The 20,192-nt window shown below is 36.7% G+C and overlaps 3 protein-coding genes across 4 annotated transcripts in view; 2 read left to right on the forward strand and 1 right to left on the reverse strand.

Annotated features, from left to right (window-relative positions):
* The first annotated feature begins 122 nt into the window (after positions 1-122).
* crnkl1 (crooked neck pre-mRNA splicing factor 1) lies at positions 123-11,602 on the forward strand. The gene is made up of 14 exons (XM_056243377.1): positions 123-305; positions 464-616; positions 4,306-4,397; positions 4,479-4,637; positions 5,292-5,458; positions 6,501-6,679; positions 6,760-6,930; positions 7,242-7,433; positions 7,528-7,587; positions 9,203-9,283; positions 9,772-10,011; positions 10,623-10,724; positions 10,809-11,057; positions 11,140-11,602. Exons 1-14 carry the CDS (start codon positions 258-260, stop codon positions 11,521-11,523), a joined length of 2,277 nt encoding a protein of 758 aa, XP_056099352.1. The 5' UTR covers positions 123-257; the 3' UTR covers positions 11,524-11,602.
* Positions 11,603-12,699: 1,097 nt separating this feature from the next.
* On the reverse strand, positions 12,700-16,138 carry naa20 (N-alpha-acetyltransferase 20, NatB catalytic subunit). Its single transcript, XM_056243375.1, has 6 exons — positions 16,037-16,138; positions 15,610-15,634; positions 15,391-15,481; positions 14,144-14,279; positions 13,840-13,985; positions 12,700-12,995 (listed from the first exon to the last, which is right to left on the reverse strand). Exons 1-6 carry the CDS (start codon positions 16,087-16,089, stop codon positions 12,910-12,912), a joined length of 537 nt encoding a protein of 178 aa, XP_056099350.1. The 5' UTR covers positions 16,090-16,138; the 3' UTR covers positions 12,700-12,909.
* A 594-nt stretch (positions 16,139-16,732) lies between these two features.
* Positions 16,733-20,192, forward strand: part of cd109 (CD109 molecule) — a 32,506-nt gene continuing 29,046 nt past the window's right edge. For both annotated transcript variants that reach the window (XM_056243378.1, XM_056243379.1), the window contains exons 1-4: positions 16,733-16,861; positions 17,782-17,954; positions 18,174-18,202; positions 18,338-18,574. In XM_056243378.1, the coding sequence (XP_056099353.1) occupies positions 16,791-16,861; positions 17,782-17,954; positions 18,174-18,202; positions 18,338-18,574 (510 nt within the window). In that variant the 5' untranslated portion in view covers positions 16,733-16,790. The remainder of the gene's footprint in view (positions 16,862-17,781; positions 17,955-18,173; positions 18,203-18,337; positions 18,575-20,192) is intronic.

Here is a 20,192-nt window from a genome sequence, read left to right on the forward strand (position 1 = left end):
TGTAATATTTCATCTGCAGTTCGCTAACATAGACTGTAAAAAATAGGTTCACTAACCGTTAGCAAGCGTCCTGTAACCATGGTGACGGGACTCCATGACGTAGCTGAAGTCAAAGGTTACAGCGCGCGTCACGACAGACGCGACTCGCGACACACGGCATTGAAACGTCGCTAATGCTTTAGCGGGTTATCGAAGTTTAAAAACGTAAATAAACACGTAAAGGTTCCTTATACCAAAGTGACAGGAGCGTAATAATCATGGCGTCCACCGCGGCGGGTAAACAGAGAATCCCGAAAGTGGCGAAGGTAACAAATAATGTTTTATGAGTTAGCATTAGCATGTAAACAACGTGAAGTTGTTGTGTTGTGTTCCTCTGTAAACAACTGCAATATTATATTTTGAGTTGTAATTAAACGTGTTAAACATTGTTTAATTGTGTATTTATTGTACGTTATGTGTTCAGGTGAAGAATAAAGCCCCTGCGGAGGTGCAAATCACCGCAGAGCAGCTGCTCAGAGAGGCGAAAGAGAGAGAGCTAGAGCTGCTGCCTCCTCCACCCAAACAGAAGATCACAGACAAGGAAGAGCTCAACGACTATAAACTGAGGAAGAGAAAGGTATGAGCGCCATATATCTGTATGATCACGACATTATTTGCAAAAATACATCATCATGGTATCAAAATATAGTACCATGGTGCCTGATGTATACCATAGTAGTGCTGTATGGTTATTATTAGCATGTACCATGATATATTAGCATATCAGGATATTGGCCAAAATATGGTATTACCATAGTACATATCCCGTTGTTATGGTATGTGCCCCCAAAACATATTGTTAGCAAGGGACATACAATAAAACTTGTTTTTAAACTATGTACGATGGCAACACAATGACATTACCATGGTACATGCCTGGAAAACAGGGTGTTGTCATGGTATTTGCCCCAAAAAGCATAGCATTAGCAAGGTGCATGGCATAAAACATGATATTGTTATGGTTCATGTTTTAAAAACATGAAATTTCTATGGTACATGTCCAGAAAACATGGTGTTGTCATGGTATGTGCCTCATAAACATAATATTAGCAAGGTGCATGCAATAAAACAAGGTTTTCTTTGCATGCACAATGGCAATACTATGACATTACCATATTGTACATGCCCAGAAAACATGGTTGTCATAGTATGTGCCTGACATGACATGTTCAGGAAAATATGGTATTACCATAGTACATGCAGGCCTCACAAAATTTCTAAATTGCTGGTAGCCCTTTTGGCAGGCACTATTCAGATTTTGGTAGCCTGAAATGAATTTTACTAGCCCAAATAAAAAGACAATTTTTAATGTAGAAAATTGGTTAGGAGTCAAAACATCAATCAAAAACTTTTTCAAAACACTAATATCAACAATCGAATATAAAAAAATCTAATTAGAATCATCAATACAAATATGCATCTGGTTCTAACTGACATGAAATTTGTGTGAACAGTATGGAACATGAATCAGTCTGTCAGATTTTGAATCGGAGATATCAACTGAAGTCACAAATGAGTAAACCCCACTCGATGTTGAAGGCATAGCGTCTCCGTCAGCTTTCTCCTCCTGTGCATCAGTCTCCACTTCTCTGCTCTTTTTTTTCTTGCTGGGGTTTTATGTTTCAGGTGTCTTGAACCTATTTCAGCAGAAAATACTGACACTGCCTTGTCAGGGCAAAAAGATTCAGTGTCAAAACACTGTCACCTTGTGGTAGGTCAGATTTATAGCAGCCATAAACGTGTTAATTTTCTGATTAAATAATTCACATATTGTAGTGTAGCAATACATAATAATAATACCAGACTTTTTTGAGGCAAGTAAATGGTGTAAAATCTAATTATTTTATGCTGTTTATATTGCAGAATATATGATGGTCAAGTCACCTTTACTTATGTAGCGCTTTTTACAATACAGATTTTTTTGTTTCAAAGCAGCTTTACAGTGATAGTGTGTTAGCACATGGATTCAAACATTCTGACACGCAAAGTAAAGCATTCATGTGAAAGTGGAGATTTAATTTTTATTGATCATGTGTTTCTCTTAAAACAGGCATTCATGAGAAATTTCGCTGCGGATAAAATCAGCATGATCAAAAACTTGCGCAGTCATATTTTTCCTTACAATAACTAGTCAATAATGTGAATAAAGGGAGGAATTTGATTACACTATTTCAGATAGCCCGTCGGGCAGGCCGGTTATGCATTTTGGTAGCCCGACTGGAAAACTCAATAGCCCCGGGACGTTGGGCTAGCGATTTTTGCAATCCCTGACATGTCCAGAAAACATTGTTTTGTCATGGTATATGCCTCTAAAAGCATATCATTAGCAGTGTACATGCAATAAAACATATTATCATGGTTTTAAAACATGACCTTACCATGGTACATGTCCAGAAAAATATGGTATTACTATAGTACATGTCCAAAACATGGTATTACCATATTACACGTCTACAAAACATTGTTTTGTCATGGCATATGCCTCAAAAAGCATAGCATTAGCAATGTACATGCAATAGAACATATTATTGTCATGATTGATAGTTTAAAAACATGACTTTACCATGGTACATGTCCAGAAAAATATGGTATTACCATATTGCATGTCCAAAAAAGGGTTTTGTCAATACCATCATAGTGTACAGGTCCTTCTAAAAAAATTAGCATATTGTGATAGTTCATTATTTTCCATAATGTAATGATAAAAATTAAACTTTCATATATTTTAGATTCATTGCACACCAACTGAAATATTTCAGGTCTTTTATTGTTTTAATACTGATGATTTTGGCATACAGCTCATGAAAACCCAAAATTCCTGTCTCAAAAAATTAGCATATTTCATCCGACCAATAAAATAAGTGTTTTTAATACAAAAAAAAGTCAACCTTCAAATAGTTATGTTCAGTTATGCACTCAATAGTCAATACTTGGTCGGGAATCCTTTTGCAGAAATGACTGCTTCAATGCGGCGTGGCATGGAGGCAATCAGCCTGTGGCACTGCTGAGGTGTTATGGAGGCCCAGGATGCTTCGATAGCGGCCTTAAGCTCATCCAGAGTGTTGGGTCTTGCGTCTCTCAACTTTCTCTTCACAATATGGGGTTCAGGTCAGGAGAGTTGGCAGGCCAATTGAGCACAGTAATACCATGGTCAGTAAACCATTTACCAGTGGTTTTGGCACTGTGTGCAGGTGCCAGGTCGTGCTGAAAAATGAAATCTTCATCTCCATAAAGCTTTTCAGCAGATGGAAGCATGAAGTGCTCCAAAATCTCCTGATAGCTAGCTGCATTGACCCTGCCCTTGATAAAACACAGTGCACCAACACCAGCAGCTGACATGGCACCCCAGACCATCACTGACTGTGGGTACTTGACACTGGACTTCAGGCATTTTGGCATTTTCTTTCTCCCCAGTCTTCCTCCAGACTCTGGCACCTTGATTTCCGAATGACATGCAAAACTGAGCAACAGTCCAGTGCTGCTTCTCTGTAGCCCAGGTCAGGCGCTTCTGCCGCTGTTTCTGGTTCAAAAGTGGCTTGACCTGGGGAATTCGGCACCTGTAGCCCATTTCCTGCACACGCCTGTGCACGGTGGCTCTGGATGTTTCTACTCCAGACTCAGTCCACTGCTTCCACAGGTCCCCCAAGGTCTGGAATCGGTCCTTCTCCACAATCTTCCTCAGGGTCCGGTCACCTCTTCTCGTTTTGCAGCGTTTTTTGCCACACTTTTTCCTTCCCACAGACTTCCCACTGAGGTGCCTTGATACAGCACTCTGGGAACAGCCTATTTGTTCAGAAATTTCTTTCTGCCTTACCCTCTTGCTTGAGGGTGTCAATGATGGCCTTCTGGACAGCAGTCAGGTCAGCAGTCTTACCCATGATTGTGGTTTTGAGTAATGAAACAGGCTGGGAGTTTTTAAAAGCCTCAGGAATCTTTTGCAGGTGTTTAGAGTTAATTAGTTGATTCAGATGATTAGGTTAATAGCTTGTTTAGAGACCCTTTTCATGATATGCTAATTTTTTGAGACAGGAATTTTGGGTTTTCATGAGCTGTATGCCAAAATCATCAGTATTAAAACAATAAAAGACCTGAAATATTTCAGTTGGTGTGCAATGAATCTAAAATATATGAAAGTTTAATTTTTATAATTACATTATGGAAAATAATGAACTTTATCACAATATGCTATTTTTTTGAGAAGGACTTGTGTATATATATATATAAACCAAAGAAATCAATAAAGTTCATTTTTTTCTCTCATCTCAGGCGTTTGAAGACAACATCAGGAAGAACAGAACTGTCATCAGCAACTGGATCAAGTACGCACAATGGGAGGAGAGCCTGCAAGAGGTCCAGAGGTGAGTTTCTGTTCAGCGCCTACTGATTGAATTGTGGACTGGAGGTGATTTCCTTAACTTTTTTCTTTTCATTGTTGTCAGAGCTCGCTCCATCTACGAGCGTGCGCTCGATGTGGATCACCGCAATATCACACTGTGGCTGAAGTATGCAGAGATGGAGATGAAGAACCGGCAGGTGAATCACTCTCGCAACATTTGGGACCGAGCCATCACCATCCTGCCCCGTGTGAATCAGTTCTGGTACGCTTTCTCCTCATGATTATATTAGGGTTGTCACGGTACCACAATTCCAGATTCTCAGTACTAATTTGGGTACCATAGCAAAAACTGTTGAAAAACTGAACTACTTGAAAATAAAAATATTAAATTATATTATTTTATTATTAATAATTATTTATAATGCTGGTAGCCTTGAAATATTTATAAATAAACATTGTTTATAAAAAGATCAAGTGAAAAATTAGTAATAGAATGGACAAGACAAACATACACATTTTTTAGAAAGTTTATTAGTTTGCATTTACTCTCTAAGATTGAATGCACATATCTGTTTTGACGTACAGTATCAGATTGTTTTGTCCCGTCTGCACAGCTGTGCTTATATCACTGTCAATCATTGCAGTTTTGGATTGAATCGCACATTTAAATACAGTTGTCAATCCAGAAACTTTGCAGTGTACATAGTTGCATGAAACGTGCTGTAAATAGAAAACTTTGATGCTCTTCACAGAGCGCTTACACGGATACACATGGAAGCGCTTGAAAGTATCGAATATACTCAGAAATCCTGGCATCACATTTTTAAAATCTCAGTAGCGATCTGTTAATATAGACAATAATGTATTCAGACAAAGATACTCTTTTTTTTTTTTTTTTTTTTTTTTGTGACACCAGGTACAAGTACACCTATATGGAGGAGATGCTGGGGAACGTTGCCGGCTGCAGGCAGGTGTTTGAGCGCTGGATGGAGTGGGAGCCGGAGGAACAGGCCTGGCATTCTTACATCAACTTTGAGCTGCGCTATAAGGAGGTGGACAAGGCCCGGAGCATCTATGAGAATTATATCCTTTCATTAATGATCTATTTTACTGAAATATTATACCCAACTTTATCTGGAATTCGGATACATGCAGTACATTCACGTTAAGCAATATATATATATATATATATATATATATATATATATATATATATATACTAAAAAGTAAATCCCAGTGGATTGATATATTTTCTTGCAAAATGTAACTATATTATCATCTATCTCTGTATAAAGTTGGATATGTAAGTTTGTCCAGCTTTATCCACATACATACATACATACATACAGTAATCTCATGTAGTGCAAATATACACTATATTCTATATAACATGCCTAAACTGTTTGATTGATTGTATCGTTACCAGGTTGTTTATACTAGATGTAGAATTGAGACTCATGATATTTAGAGACTCACTCATTCATATTTTTTGAAAGGGGTAGAGAAGCTGGTTTGGGTTTTGTGTAAGAATTTCTTGTGTAAAACATACACACATTTTAATAGAATGTACATTTAAAAAAAATTATATTAGACAACGTTTTTTTTTCCAGAAAATATATTAATAGACATTTTTGAAAAGGTTTCTCCTGGAATAATTTTAGAATTTCTATCATATATTAAATTGAAAGATCTATATAATTGTTATTATTACTATTGTTTTATATATGTATGTTTTTGTATATTGATTGTTTTTTAAGACAAAATTGTTAAATTATTGTAAACAATGTATTTAAATGATATTGTAATCATAATTAAAACAATTATTTTAAATACTGTTGATTTTGCCATGAATATAGCCATTGCTGCTGATATGGCGTTAAATCATAAATAAGATTGTCCAGTTCTAATCCGCTAAATGCGACTAAGTCATGAAGATATTATAGACAATAATATGAAAAAGCTGCTTTGAAACAGTGTGTATTTGTTAAAAGCACTATACAAAAACATTTTACTTGACTTGAAATATGTACAAATGAATACATTTAAATCATGTTTATTATATAATTTCTCATTTGAGATTGAATGGCTGTAAAGAATGTAGATACATTCCTTAACAGCAGAGCACTCGTGATGGTCCATCCTGAAGTGAAGAACTGGATCAAGTACGCTAACTTTGAAGATAAGCACGGCTACATCGCTCTCGGGAGGAAAGTGTTTGAGAGAGCCGTGGAGTTTTTTGGTGAGGATCACATCAGCGAGAGCCTCTACGTGGCTTTTGCCAGATTTGAGGAGAAGCAGAAAGAGGTATGACATCCTGTGTTCGTGTCATCCAATAAACAAGATGTTTCCTTTTCATGTGTGACCATTGGCTTTGTGTCTTTCAGTTTGAGAGAGTTCGCATCATCTATAAATACGCTTTGGACCGAATCCCCAAGCAACAGGCCCAGGAGCTGTTTAAGAACTACACCGTGTTTGAGAAGAGGTTTGGAGACAGGAGGGGAATCGAAGACGTGATCGTCAGCAAAAGGAGGTTTCAGTATGAAGAGGAAGTCAAGGTGGGTAAAGCATGATTGTATTTATTATTATTATTATTATATAATCACCTGGTCAAGACTCACATTTTAAGTGAATATCCAAATGCCCTGAAGTTATATATATGCCTCAGACTCTCCAGACAACTTCAGATCATCTTTGAGGGTTTTCTGAGTATTGTTAGAGTTTAATCTGTGGTGTTTCTGTCATTCTTTTTCGGATGGAAACTATTTGGTCTTTGCTAAACCAGTTAGTAGTTTTACACAAATGCAAAGCATCAGTTTCTTTCTTAATGACTCTGTGTTGCTTATTAACATAATTTCCTCCTGTATAGGCCAGCCCACATAATTATGATGCTTGGTTTGATTACCTGCGCCTGGTGGAGAGTGATGCCGATGCGGACACAGTTAGAGAAGTGTATGAGAGAGCGATAGCCAACATACCCCCCATCCAAGAGAAGAGACACTGGAGACGCTACATCTACCTGTGGATTAACTACGCTCTCTATGAGGAGCTGGAGGTCAAGGTATGATAGACAGCTGAAGTATTCAGCATTCAGTCGAGTCTTGTAATTACATGTATTACATCAAACTGCCTCAAAATATGTACGTTTTGTTTAGGACCCTGAGAGAACGAGGCAGGTGTACCAGGCATGTCTGGAGGTTATACCTCACAAAAAGGTGACTTATCGTCTTAATGGTTAAAACATTATTTTCACAACCATGTCATTTGCGGTGAAATAATCCTTAAACTTCATAACAATTATTTATTCTGCTCCCTTGTGGAGAATTTGCAACCATGTCAAGAGGTGTAAAAATGACAGTGTTGTGCTTGACTGCATTTTTTTCCTGTGAAAGGATTTTACATTCTGCTGTAGCTACAATGTCTAAGTTGAATTAGTAAATCGTCGCTGTCCGATGAAAACCACGTATGTCCATTTTGCCGATTTTGAGATTTTTCGACGGATAGAATGTCCAGGTTCATTTCCGTATACAGCATGCTTCACATTATCTAAATGACCAATGAAAAGTTGTGAAATCATGTCATCTGATTTTCACGTATATCCATTTGGTGTCAAAGCTGTCAATCACGCCGCGTATCTCCCACCCTATGGATGCATCTCGCCGGTCTCGTGAAGATTCGAAGCACTGCTACTTGGGCGCAGAGATATCACGCAACACCTGAAATAAAGCTTGCCACAAATAACGGGCGAAAGTAATGATTATGCATGAAACATTTGAATTGTTGATAAAGTTGACGATGCAGACTCGCCATCTTCGCAGTAGTGAACGAGCCTATAGAGAGAAATGCACACTTCATATGAAGTGCTTCTTTTTTATTAATCCAGGCAAATTTGTTGATGAAACATTGATTAAAATGAAGATACAATTTATACAAAACGAAATAAAATTTAAAGAAAGGCTTTCTACAAAACAAAACTTAGTAGATCAAAATCTGACCCATTCCAAATGTTTTCCGATATAGGCCTATTGGTCATCTTATGATCCTATCTTTTCATCTCATGCGGTTCCGTTTTCATATAATCAACATAGATGAAATAAAAAAAAAAAACATTATATTATTTAAACATAAATATGAAACGTATGTTTAAGTTTTTTAACTTATAAGCGTCACACCGCTCCGCTTTGCTCACATGCTAATAATCAAATAATACCCAGCGATCTTCGAATATTATTTTTGCTTGAAAATTTCGTTTTGTATAAATTGTATCTTCATTTTAATCAATGTTTTCATCAACAAATTTGCAAGCTTTATTTCAGGTGTTGCTTGATAGCCTATCTCTGCGCCCAAGTAGCAGTGCTTCGCCTGTGCTTCCCTATCATCTTTCCCTATCAGTCTAGCATTGCCATGTCAGTGTATTGATTCATTGTCCCTTCATAGTTTGCAAGAGAGATATAATAAACTGAGCGTATTAATAATCTGAGACGTAGGCTATTTAATAAACTGAGCGTAGCCTATTCATCTGTCAATATGAAACGCGACTGGGTCATTCTAATTAATGATCGGAAAAACGCGTATCGACCACCGTTACTGTAAAATATGCACGTATGTCCATTTAAACTCGATTTTGGTCAAATGTGGATTATATCATTACACTGGCAAGAATATGGTTACATTTAAAGTTGTCGTACCAAGTATGACAACGCTACGTTCAACTGCTTTTGAAATTACGTTTTTTTTTCACTTCCTGAAAAGTAACCGTTTTGGACATACGTGAGTTTCATCGGGCAGCGACGAAATAGTTTTCTAATTATACATGTTTTTTATTCTCAGTTTACATTTGCCAAGATTTGGCTCTTATATGGGCAGTTTGAAATCCGACAAAAGAACCTCCAGAATGCTAGACGAGGCCTGGTAAGTGTTTACTTTTATTCAGCAAGTACGCATGAAATTTATCAAAAGTATAATATTAGACAAGTTTTCTATTTCAAAAAAATGCTTTTCATAGAATCCTAAAAAAAATATTTAGCATATTCTCCACAAAAGTTTTAAGCATCACAACTGTTTTAAACATTGATAATAATCAGAAATGTTTCATGTGCAGAAAATCAGCATATTAGAATGATTCCTGAAGGATCATGTGACACTGAAGAAATTATGCTGAAAATTCAGATTTTATCACAGAAATAAATTACATTTCAAAGTATATTCACATGGAAAACATTTATTTTAAATACAATAATATTATTTCACAATATTACTGTTTTTTTTTGTATTTTTGATTAAATAAATACAGCCTTGGCGAGCAGAAGAAACTTCTTTTAAAAATGTTCTCCAAACTTTTGAATGGTTTAAGTTTATTATTAGGTAGTGTATATAACCTCTGACCTCTGTCCTATCAGGGCACATCCATTGGAAAATGTCCCAAAAACAAACTGTTTAAAGGCTACATTGAGCTGGAGCTACAGTTGAGGGAGTTTGACCGCTGCAGGAAGCTCTACGAGAAGTACCTGGAGTTCAGTCCAGAGAACTGCACCACCTGGATCAAGTTTTCTGAGCTGGAGACAATCCTGGGAGACACAGAACGGGCCAGAGCTATATTTGAACTGGCCATTGGACAACCACGATTGGACATGCCAGAGGTCAGAACGTCAAGTCATGTTAAAGTTTAAGGCCAATTTCCCATTTAATTTTGATCAAAGTCTGGTTCAGACCAGTATATAATACCATCCATTAGGCTTTTGAGGAACGTTTATTTTTTTCATGTTTCAATTATAATTTTAATTATTGTAATATGTTTTGAAACTACAGAGCTTTGATCATAAAACTAAGCAATTAAATATCATCTTACTAAGACGTATAATTGGGAAATATAGAGCAAAAACTGATATTTATGTGATTTTATCATGCAAGTAGTCTGTTATAAAGATCTCATTAATTTACAAGCTACCAGAATTGTATCTTTTTGGCCATAAAAATATCAGCAACTCCACCAAATTGCATATTTTGGCTTAGTTTGGACCTTTGAATAAAATTAAGATATGTTCTCCTCCAGTATGAGGCGAGCTCCATATTCTCACTATATCGTACTGTATGAGCCATAAAATCCTGATATATCAAATAGGGTACTCAACATAAAACACATGTTTTTTTTTTTTTAAACCTTTTTTGTATTTTTAAAGGTTCCATTAAAAAAACAATCTGGGGTTAAAGGTGATTCTGAACTGTTTCTGCTCTGTATTGTTCACGTCAGGTGCTGTGGAAGTCATACATCGACTTCGAGATCGAGCAAGAAGAATACGACAACACACGAGGACTGTACAAGAGACTGTTACAGCGGACTCAACATGTCAAAGTAAGCAATCAAAATTATGCCAACACAACATGCTCATTTTAAATAAATTACGACTCGTTTGATTCCAATCTCGTTGTATTCTAGGTCTGGATCAGTTATGCGCAGTTTGAGATGTCGATTGACAGCGACGACCGCATTCAGCGATGCAGACAAATCTACGAGGAGGCCAATAAGAGTATGCAGGGCTGTGAGGAGAAGGAGGAACGTCTGATGCTCCTGGAGTCCTGGAGAGACTATGAGGAGGAGTTTGGATCGATGGCCAACAAGGACAGAGTCCAGAAACTCCTGCCGGAGAAGGTGAAGAAGAGGAGGAAGATCACAGCGGAGGATGGGGTGAGTCTTTTCGTGTCAGTTTTGTGGGTGTTTTTTCTTGCATCGACTAGTCATGCCTAACACGATGTCATTGGTTTATTAGTCGGATGCAGGTTGGGAAGAATATTACGACTACATCTTCCCAGAGGATGCTGCCAATCAGCCCAACCTCAAACTGCTGGCCATGGCCAAGATGTGGAAGAAACAGCAGCAGGATGAGGAAGAGGAGGAGGAGGAAGAAGAAGAAGAACAACAGCAGGTTCCTCAAGGAAAGGAACCACAGGAGAGCTCAGAACCAGAAGAGGAGGAACCGGCGGCCCACAGAGAACAGAAGGAAAAGGAAAATGACGATCGTGATGATGATGACGAGAGTAGTAGTAGTAGTAGTAGTAGTAGTAGCAGCAGCAGTGACAGCGAGAGTGATGGGCACCACGAAGACGACAAAGAGAAGACTGAACAAACAAAGGCGGACGCAGAGAAACAGTGAACTGGTGTGGTTGGAACTTAACATATTATTTGACTCTTTGTCTCTTTTCTTTTGTAACAAAATAAAGGTGCGAACCAAACATTCTTGTGCCGATCATTGTTTTTATTGTTCGCTTTAAAGTCGTGAAATGAAAATTCACCTTATCTATTTTCTGAATGCATATTATAGATCTTATTGTACACAATCCATGGACGTTTCATTGTCAAGATGTCATAAATGGATCTTCCTGGGGGAAAAAGACACTGTTTTTCGAATATCTGTTGCACTTGGATGGACATCACAATACGGAAGATCTGTCGCTACTTCCGTTTCATCGTGACTGTAAAAATGGCATCCTCGAGCTTATTCGCAATCTTGCTATCCATGATAATGTGCGAAGTATTTTGCTTTGAATCTACTCTTAAATAACTAATACAATAAGAATGCAGAGGCAGAATCCTGTTTATTGAATTTATTTACTGCATTATGTACTGAAGCTGTGAATGACACGTTTACAGGATAAAGTTTATTATAATTTTTTTATGTCTAGTCTTCCTTTGTTTTAATTTGACTGCCTTTGCATTGTTACAGTAGCCTGGTTAAAACCAGACCATTCTCAGTTGTAACTGAGTTATGGTCTGGCAAAGCGTCATAGACAAATCATTTCCAGAGAGGCGTCACCAACGGACGTCGCGGATAGACCTAAACCCAATCAGAGCGATGAAGGAGATGACGTATGCAGAGCGGCCGAGTGTTGTTCTTTGCTCGGGTTTTAACAAAAAGGAAACGTTCAAATCGCTTAAAACAGACGCGATAGCTGATTCAAACGAGTGATTTTCGACGGCGGCATCCATCTTTGTAATGTAGGCTACAAAATCTGCTTCAAAATCCCAGCGCTGTCGTCATCGTGTAAAGCCCGCCCCAACGTTTCTGATTGGTGCCTCGATTTCGACGGATTGGAAATGGGATTGAATGAGCACTTTGCCAGACTAACTTTCAGAGCAAATCTAAATTTGCCGGAAGTTGTCTGGGTTTTCTCAGGCTGGTGTTACAGGGAAAATGAGAGCAATTTCAGTGGCATTCAAGAGGTAAAAATGTATAGTATATGACCCCGATTGTTAATGTTTTCAGTATGCTAATTACGTGTCAACCTGAACAAAAGTTTTATATTTTGTTTAATGAGACACATCAGCAAAGTTTTCACTTAAACATTTTTATTTCATGCAACTACAGTCCATTTCCAATGTCCTTTAGTTTCAGCTTTATAAACCCAATAGAAAACAACAATTCAAAGAATCCGTTCAAAGCAGTGACTCTCTGACATTTCAGATCGATATTGTGACACAAAAACCAAATGTCGGTTTTCCCAGTTGGATGTTGATCATTTCAGAGAGCCACTTATTAGTGTTATTCAATATCTTCTGGTCGGACAGGATGCGGAAGCGGAATTATGGATTTCTTCTCTGTGTCTCTGGATAAAGCCTTCCTCATATCTGTCAAAATGAAAGAAAAGTTCAAATCAGTATTTTACATAAACATGGGTTTCGCTTACAATTCTCGGTGAGTTATATTACACTGACTTGCCTTTTATTGTTTCCCTGGTGAAAAGACTTGATTGCTTAGTAAAGTTAACAAGCAGCACACATGTTGCAAGACAAGTTATGCGTTGTCCTTGAGTTCAATATTTAAGGTCATGGGTTTATTCAAATTTCTAACCTTAAATATGACCAACAATAAAAATGATGCGTGCCTTAGAAACTCCAATAATAACCTGTATGTGATCTACTGACATCAGACAATTGAAATTACCCGTAAGTCATGTTCACTACCGTTCAGAAGTTCAGGGTCGGTAATTTTTTTTTAAATTGTTTTTGAAAGAAGTCTCTTCTGCTCACCAAGCTGCATTTATTTGATCAAAAACACAGTAAAAAACTACTATTGTAGAAATATTATTATAATTTAAAATAAATGTTTGAATATATTTCAATTTTTTATTTTATTTCTGTGATCAAAGCTGAATTTTCAGCACCATTACTCCAGACTTCCTTCAGAAATCATTCTACTATGCTCAATTATTATTATTATTATCAATTCCGAAAACAGTTGTGCTGCTTTCTGTTGAAACCATGATCATTTTTTATTATTATTATTTGACAAATAGAAAGTTAATTTATTTGAAATAGAATATTTTGTAACATTACAAATGTCTTTACTGTCACTTTTGATCATTTGAATGCTTCCTTGCTGAATAAAAATATTAATTTCCTTAAAAAAAACAACTTACTGACCCCCAACTTTTGAACAGTAGCGCAATTAGCAAGCAAGTGAACATCTCACCATACGCATCTTCGTCAGGTTCACCGTTACTGGCAGAGTAATACTCTATAACCGTTCTGTACACGCTGTAGCCGAGCTGTTTGTACATATTCACAGCAACTTGGTTGGAAACCCGCACAAAGAGATCCACAAAGAATCCGCCCTTCCTAAATAGAGGAGAACCACAAAATAACTTGTTTAAAATCAGGACACAGATTTATTGTTATGTTACAGCTAATAAACAATATGATTTAGGTTTTTTACTGTTCTGCCTGCTTTTTATTTTCAACATGCATTATAGATGTGTTTGTGCAGTTGGTTGTACCTTTCTGAGATCTCCTCTAACATCTCCATAAGTTTAGCAGCCAGACCCAGTCGTCTGAACTCTGGGGCCACAGAGAGAGCCGTGACGTGCCCGTGCCACTCCTCTCTGGCCACGGACCCTTCTGCCTTCCCCATGACTACAGGACCATTCACATACAGGTTATATATACACACACTCCAATCTGACCGTTAAAGGGATAGTTCACTCAAAAATTAAAACTCTGTCATTAATTACTCGCCCTCATTCGTTCATCTTGGGAACGCATATGAAGATCTTTTTGATGAAATTCTGAAAGTTTTCTGTCCCTCCATTGACAGCTACGCAACTACCACTTTGACGCTTCATAAAGTTCATAAAGAGATTGTAAAACCAATCCATATGAATTGAGCAGTTTAGTCTAAATTTTCCGAAGAGACACGATCACTTTATATGATGAACAGATTGAATTTATGCTTTTATCCTCATTTAAACATTGATCAGCGAACATAAACAGAAGCTCAACTGAAGCTGCTTGACGTGCGAGAACTAAACTAATTGGTTCTTGCTGAAATTCAAACCTGCTGCGTAACAGAAAGCTCTCAGATTTCATCAAAAAGATCTTCATTTGTGTTCTGAAGATGAATGAAAGTCTTGCGGGTTTGGAACGACATGAGGGTGAGTAATTAAGGACAAAATTTTAATTTTTGGGTGAACTATCCCTTTAAAAGTAGACATGAAATCAAAATCGATCCTAGTTGCTGGTCTTATTGTGAACGATTCATCAGTGCATGTTTTTCCAAAAAAAAATGTTTGTCTTTGTAATTTTGGATCTAAAAGAAATGATACGCTTAAACTTAAACAACTTTCCTTTTCAGATGACATCATCAATCCCTCTTATTTTTCAGCCCCTCCCCTTTAACTCATTCTGGGATGTAACATACATAATTCACAATCTAATCTTGTTGCATATTTTGTTTCTCTTTTAGGAACAAGTCAGATTTAGAAAGAAAAATGGATAGCTTTCGTTAAAAGTGAAGTAAAACGTTGACTTGAGTTAGCAAAATTTCTGTCTGTTCCTCACTCAATGCTTTCAATGTATAGAAAAGAGCAGCATGAGCGTTCTTCTAAACATCTCTTTTTATATTCCACAGAAGAGAGAGACAGTCATACAGTTTTGGAATGACATGTGAGTAAATAATGTCTGAATGTTCACCCTTTAAATGTTCTCTCAACTAAAAAATGTTCAACTAAAAACACATTTGACTCACTGTAGCCCATCAGTTCCCCTCCTGGAGCCTCTGCCACTATGAAATACTCCGGCCAGTGAGCCAAATATTGAAGATAGAAGGGAATTCCATACTGTAACAATGAATAAAAGTTAAGAAGGAAAAAACTGAATAAAGAGGGGGAAATGAAAGGCTGATTAATCAAACAATATTTTGTTATTTATTTTGAGATAATCAGCTCGTAATTGTTTTAAAGGATACAGTTTCTGTCAAGGGGTCCAGATTACTGTGGGATACAAATACACAGTCAATATTAAAATAGTAATATTAATAAGTGAAACTCGGATATCAATAGATGTTATACAACAGGAACTTAATAATCAATATGATGCAGCATAGACTACTAACACAAAATAGCATGTTTTTGAACAGATTTCTTGTAAATAAGTTTAAGAAACATGCTACTTTCTGTTAGCAGACTGTGCTGCATAATCAATATGATGAATATGATCTTAATTACATTTAACAACTGTAACGTTACCATAGTACATGAAGCTGGTTATACCATGATATTGAATTTATGGTATCATAGTATTAACTACCTTCACTTTACGATGGTAACGCTACAGTACTTTTTTGAAATGGTAATCACCAGCGCTATTATATGATGTGTAAATAAATAACTCACATATTGTTGAATTTAAACAGATCATCGCACGTGAAAGCTCGTAATGTTGTCATTCTCCCGTGTGTGCAGGACGACGCTCCGACCTCTCACCTCTACGTCACACGTATGACGCTCCATTGTTTTTAAACAGCGACATCTGTCGGCATGAGGGAAAAATACACATGCACTTTATGTTCAATACATAGACTGTAAAAAAAGATTTATGTTCAGTACAACGCTTTTTTTTATTTACTCCACATTTCGTTGCTCTGTTAGTTCTTCACTGCAAAAGAACCAAAAATTATTACAAAAAATAAATATTTACAGAACAGTCTGTAAATTCTACTATTTAAATCAGTAATTTACAAAAAAAAAAAAGGTAATCAATTTGAATCCAACAGCCCGTTTCTGCTGAATTAACAAGGCCAAGCTGTTACTAAAATCTGTTTTGTACTTTTTACAAGGTTAGATCTATTATCTATTATTATATTTTTCTCTGTATATATGGGAATTTACTGTTAACCAATTAACACTTTTTTTACAGTTAAAATTACAATATAGGCTATATATATATATATAAAAAAATTTTTTTACAGTGTTCTCACACATGTTATGCAAGTCTTTGTATAGGTCCCTTCATTGTCCAGTGAATGGGCTGTTATTCCCTCGGGTGTGTAGGTGGAGTGATGAAGGATCAGGTGTTGGATCGCTCTATAAAAGCATCTGTAGTCTTAGTAGTTCAGTAAGTGCTTTCACTGGAGTGTCACACCTGCAAATGGAGTGGATTCAAGTCTTTGGAGTTCTGGAATGTTTACTATTCTGCAGTGGAACTCTAGTCACACCAAGGTTTGTCAAATTTCCAATTCTATTATGTTTGTACGAGTCATTTAAAAGGTGATTAAAATGGTTAAAAACTTCTGAAAAATGCATTACTTAAAATGACCACAGAATATAACTTTTGTATTGCTTTTGTGTTGATGATGAGTGATGAGCACATTTTTAGCAAATATGGAAAATCCTGATAGCAAAATAATCATTTTTATTATGCTCAATATTCAAAATCTGTTTCTTTTGTCTCTTGACAAGTTTCTGGATTTTTTCATGCTTCGTTATTTTAATACAGTGCCGTTCAAGTTTGAGGTCGGTAAGATTTTTTAAATGTTTTTGAAATAAGTCTCTTATTCTAACCAAGGCTGTCTTTATTTGATAAAAAATACAGTAAAAATAGTAATTTTGCGAAATATTATTACAATTTAAAATAACTTTTCTATTTAAATACATTTTAAAATGAAACAAGAAACATTTCTTATCAATGTTGAAAACTGCTTCATATTTTTGTGGAAACCATGATACATTTTTTCAGGATTCGTTGATGAATAGAAATTTCAAAAGAACAGCATTTAAAAAAAAAAACAGAAATCTTTTGTAGCGTTATAAAATTATTTACTGTCACTTTTGATCAATCGAATGCATCCTTGCTGAATAAAAGTATTAATTTTTTTAAACAAATTGTACAGAACTCAAATTTTTAAACGGTATAGTGAAAGATAGAAAAGTATAGCTGTTTAGAGTTTAATGTTTCTAATGTTAAGTTCTTTAAAAAAAAAAAAAGTATGTTATTTGTTATCTGCATCCAATTTCAGCCAATTCATGCTAATATTCAGAATTAAAAACTCTAATCATTGAGAGAAATATATAATATGGAATATTATAGTACAGATATATTATGTATCTCTATAATCCCATGAAAATAAGACATTTTTTAGTTTCAGCCCAGCAAAGAATCCCTCGTATCTCATATCCGTCTCTGAAGTTCTGCGCTGTGGCGTTCCCACCACAATATCAGTCAGCATTCTGTCAGAATATCCCATCAGAGTCACAGCTGAACTCATTCATGGAAACACCAGTGTGGCCCAAACACAGAGCACTGTCCCAGCAGGTAAAATATATAAATATAACATTTCTGAAGACACATAACAACATATATTCAGATGTATTAATTTAGTCTGAACTCTTTAAATTTACATTGAAAATCGCATTGTCAAACTCAAAAAGGCACATTTTTAGAATGACCTACAATATAAATATAATATTACATAATATACTACTCCACCCTGTTCAAACAAGTATTCGTGTCTGTTCTGCTTTGATTTGAAAGGCTCTACCAGACTACTGTCTCTTCCGCCTGTGAGTATCAGGACTGTAGTTTGATTAAATCTCCAAATAAAATAACTGAGTTGATTAAAAACCAGAAGGTTGCATGAGTAGCTGTTTGTCTGTGACCTACATTCAGAGTATATGTGTGTTATTTCCCCTCTTCAGGTCTTTTATGATGAATTGAGTTATTGGTATCCATATCAGCTTTACGTTAAGGGGTTTGTTGGAGCTGCTCAAGTGTTTTCAAACTCCACCGCGATGGTCTTCAGCCCCAAGTGCATGTCCATCTTTATCCAGACTGACAAGAACAATTACCAACCAGGGGAGACGGTGAAATTTCGGGTTGTATCAGTTACACACGATGGAAAGCCGTACAAGGGCCAGATCAACCTTTATATCAGGGTGGGTGTCTCAAGTGATTGGTGATGGTTATTTTAGCCCTATTTTGGCAGAATGTAAACAGATACATCAGCAGTGTCATCATAGTGATGGAAGAAACAACGCTTTTAGAAACTTTGAAAACATTGAACCAATTGCTTCACAAAATGATGACACATGCTGATCAGAACATGTGTGAATGCAGCGAAAGCTCAGCTTAAACATGCATCCAAAAAAACCCCCCAAAAACTTTTACAATCTAAATGCAATTGTATTATTAATGAAGGTGTAATCTATTGAATGCAATTAACAAATCATCTAATAAGGGCCCTCTTGGAATTGCTCCGTTTATTATACCATTATGTTATCATTACAAAGTGTCTTCATAATATGATATTTATAATAAATTGTATAGTGTTTTGTTTGTTTTATAGAGTGCTTAAAAAGACCAATAAGAGACTATTACATTTACTTTTACATTTAATCATTTAGCAGATGCTTTTATCCAAAGACTTACAAATGAGGAGAACAATAGAAGCAATCAAAGCAATAATAGGGCAACAATATGTAAGAGCTGTGTCTAGTCCCAGTTAGTCTAGCTAACACAGTACACGTAGCATGGTGTTTTTTTTGTTTTTTATTTTATTTTTTTAAATAGATATATAGAATGGTAAATGTTAGTATTAATGAGTCAAGTGTTGATGAAAAATATATTGAAAATGGCTAAGGCAATGGCTGAGTTAGGCAAAACCTTCCACCAGCAGGGAACAGTCAGGTGAAGGTCCGAGAAAGTGATTTTGTGCCTCTTTGAGATGATGGCACCACAATGTGCCTTTCACTTGCAGAATGCAAGCTTCTGGAGGGCACATAGGTGAGTTTAGATATTGGGGTGCAAAGCCAGTGGTTGTTCTATTGGCAAACATCAGCACCTTGAATTGGATGCGAGCGGCAATTGGCAACCAGTGCAAGTTTATGAAGAGAGGTGTGACGAGCGCTCTCTTCGGCTCCTTAAAGACCACTCTTGCTGCAGAGGTTTGACAGTGCATGTGGGATGGCCTGCAAAGAGAGCATTACAACAGTCCAGTCTGGATAAGAACAAGAGATTGGACAAGGAGTTGTGTTGCATGCTCCGATAGGAAGGGCCTAATCTTCCTAATGTTGTTTAAGGGAAATTTGCAGGAATGGGCAGTTCTTGCAATGTGGTCTGTGAAGTTTAACTGGTTATTGATCACAACTCCAAGGTTTCTGGCTGACCTTGATGGAGTTATGGTTGACAAATCTAGGTGAATGGAGAAGTTGTGATGAAGTGTTGGGTTGGCTGAGACCACAAGCAGTTTTGTCTCGGTTCTCGATTGAGTTGAAGGTGGTGGTCCTTCATCCAGCCAGAAATGTCTGTCAGGCAGGCTGAGATGCGAGTAGCTACTGTCAGATCATCTGGCTGGAATGAGAGGTAGAGTTGTGTGTCATCGGCTTAGCAATGATAGGAAAAAACATGTTTCTGAATGACAGATCCTAGTGATGGCATGTAGATGTAGAAGAGAAGTGGTCCAAGCACGGAGCCCTGATGCACACCAGTAGCTAGATGTTATGATGTTATTAAACCAGTTTTTTCCAGCCATGGTCAGACTGATGATTGAGGATA

This window comes from Rhinichthys klamathensis, unplaced genomic scaffold (genome assembly GCF_029890125.1).
Source record: "Rhinichthys klamathensis goyatoka isolate OS25496 unplaced genomic scaffold, OSU_Roscu_1.1 h1tg000787l_1, whole genome shotgun sequence".
Classification (NCBI taxonomy): domain Eukaryota; kingdom Metazoa; phylum Chordata; class Actinopteri; order Cypriniformes; family Leuciscidae; genus Rhinichthys; species Rhinichthys klamathensis.

Coding starts and splice junctions, on each gene's coding strand:
- crnkl1 (XM_056243377.1), top strand. CDS start 258: ATGGCGTCCACCGCGGCGGGTAAACAGAGAATCCCGAAAGTGGCGAAG. Junction 4,638..5,291: donor CCCCGTGTGAATCAGTTCTG/GTACGCTTTCTC, acceptor TTGTGACACCAG/GTACAAGTACACCTATATGG. Junction 11,058..11,139: donor AGATCACAGCGGAGGATGGG/GTGAGTCTTTTC, acceptor TTGGTTTATTAG/TCGGATGCAGGTTGGGAAGA.
- naa20 (XM_056243375.1), bottom strand. CDS start 16,089: ATGACAACATTACGAGCTTTCACGTGCGATGATCTGTTTAAATTCAAC. Junction 15,482..15,609: donor TGGACCCCTTGACAGAAACT/GTATCCTTTAAA, acceptor TCATTGTTACAG/TATGGAATTCCCTTCTATCT. Junction 13,986..14,143: donor TTAGAGGAGATCTCAGAAAG/GTACAACCAACT, acceptor TCCTCTATTTAG/GAAGGGCGGATTCTTTGTGG.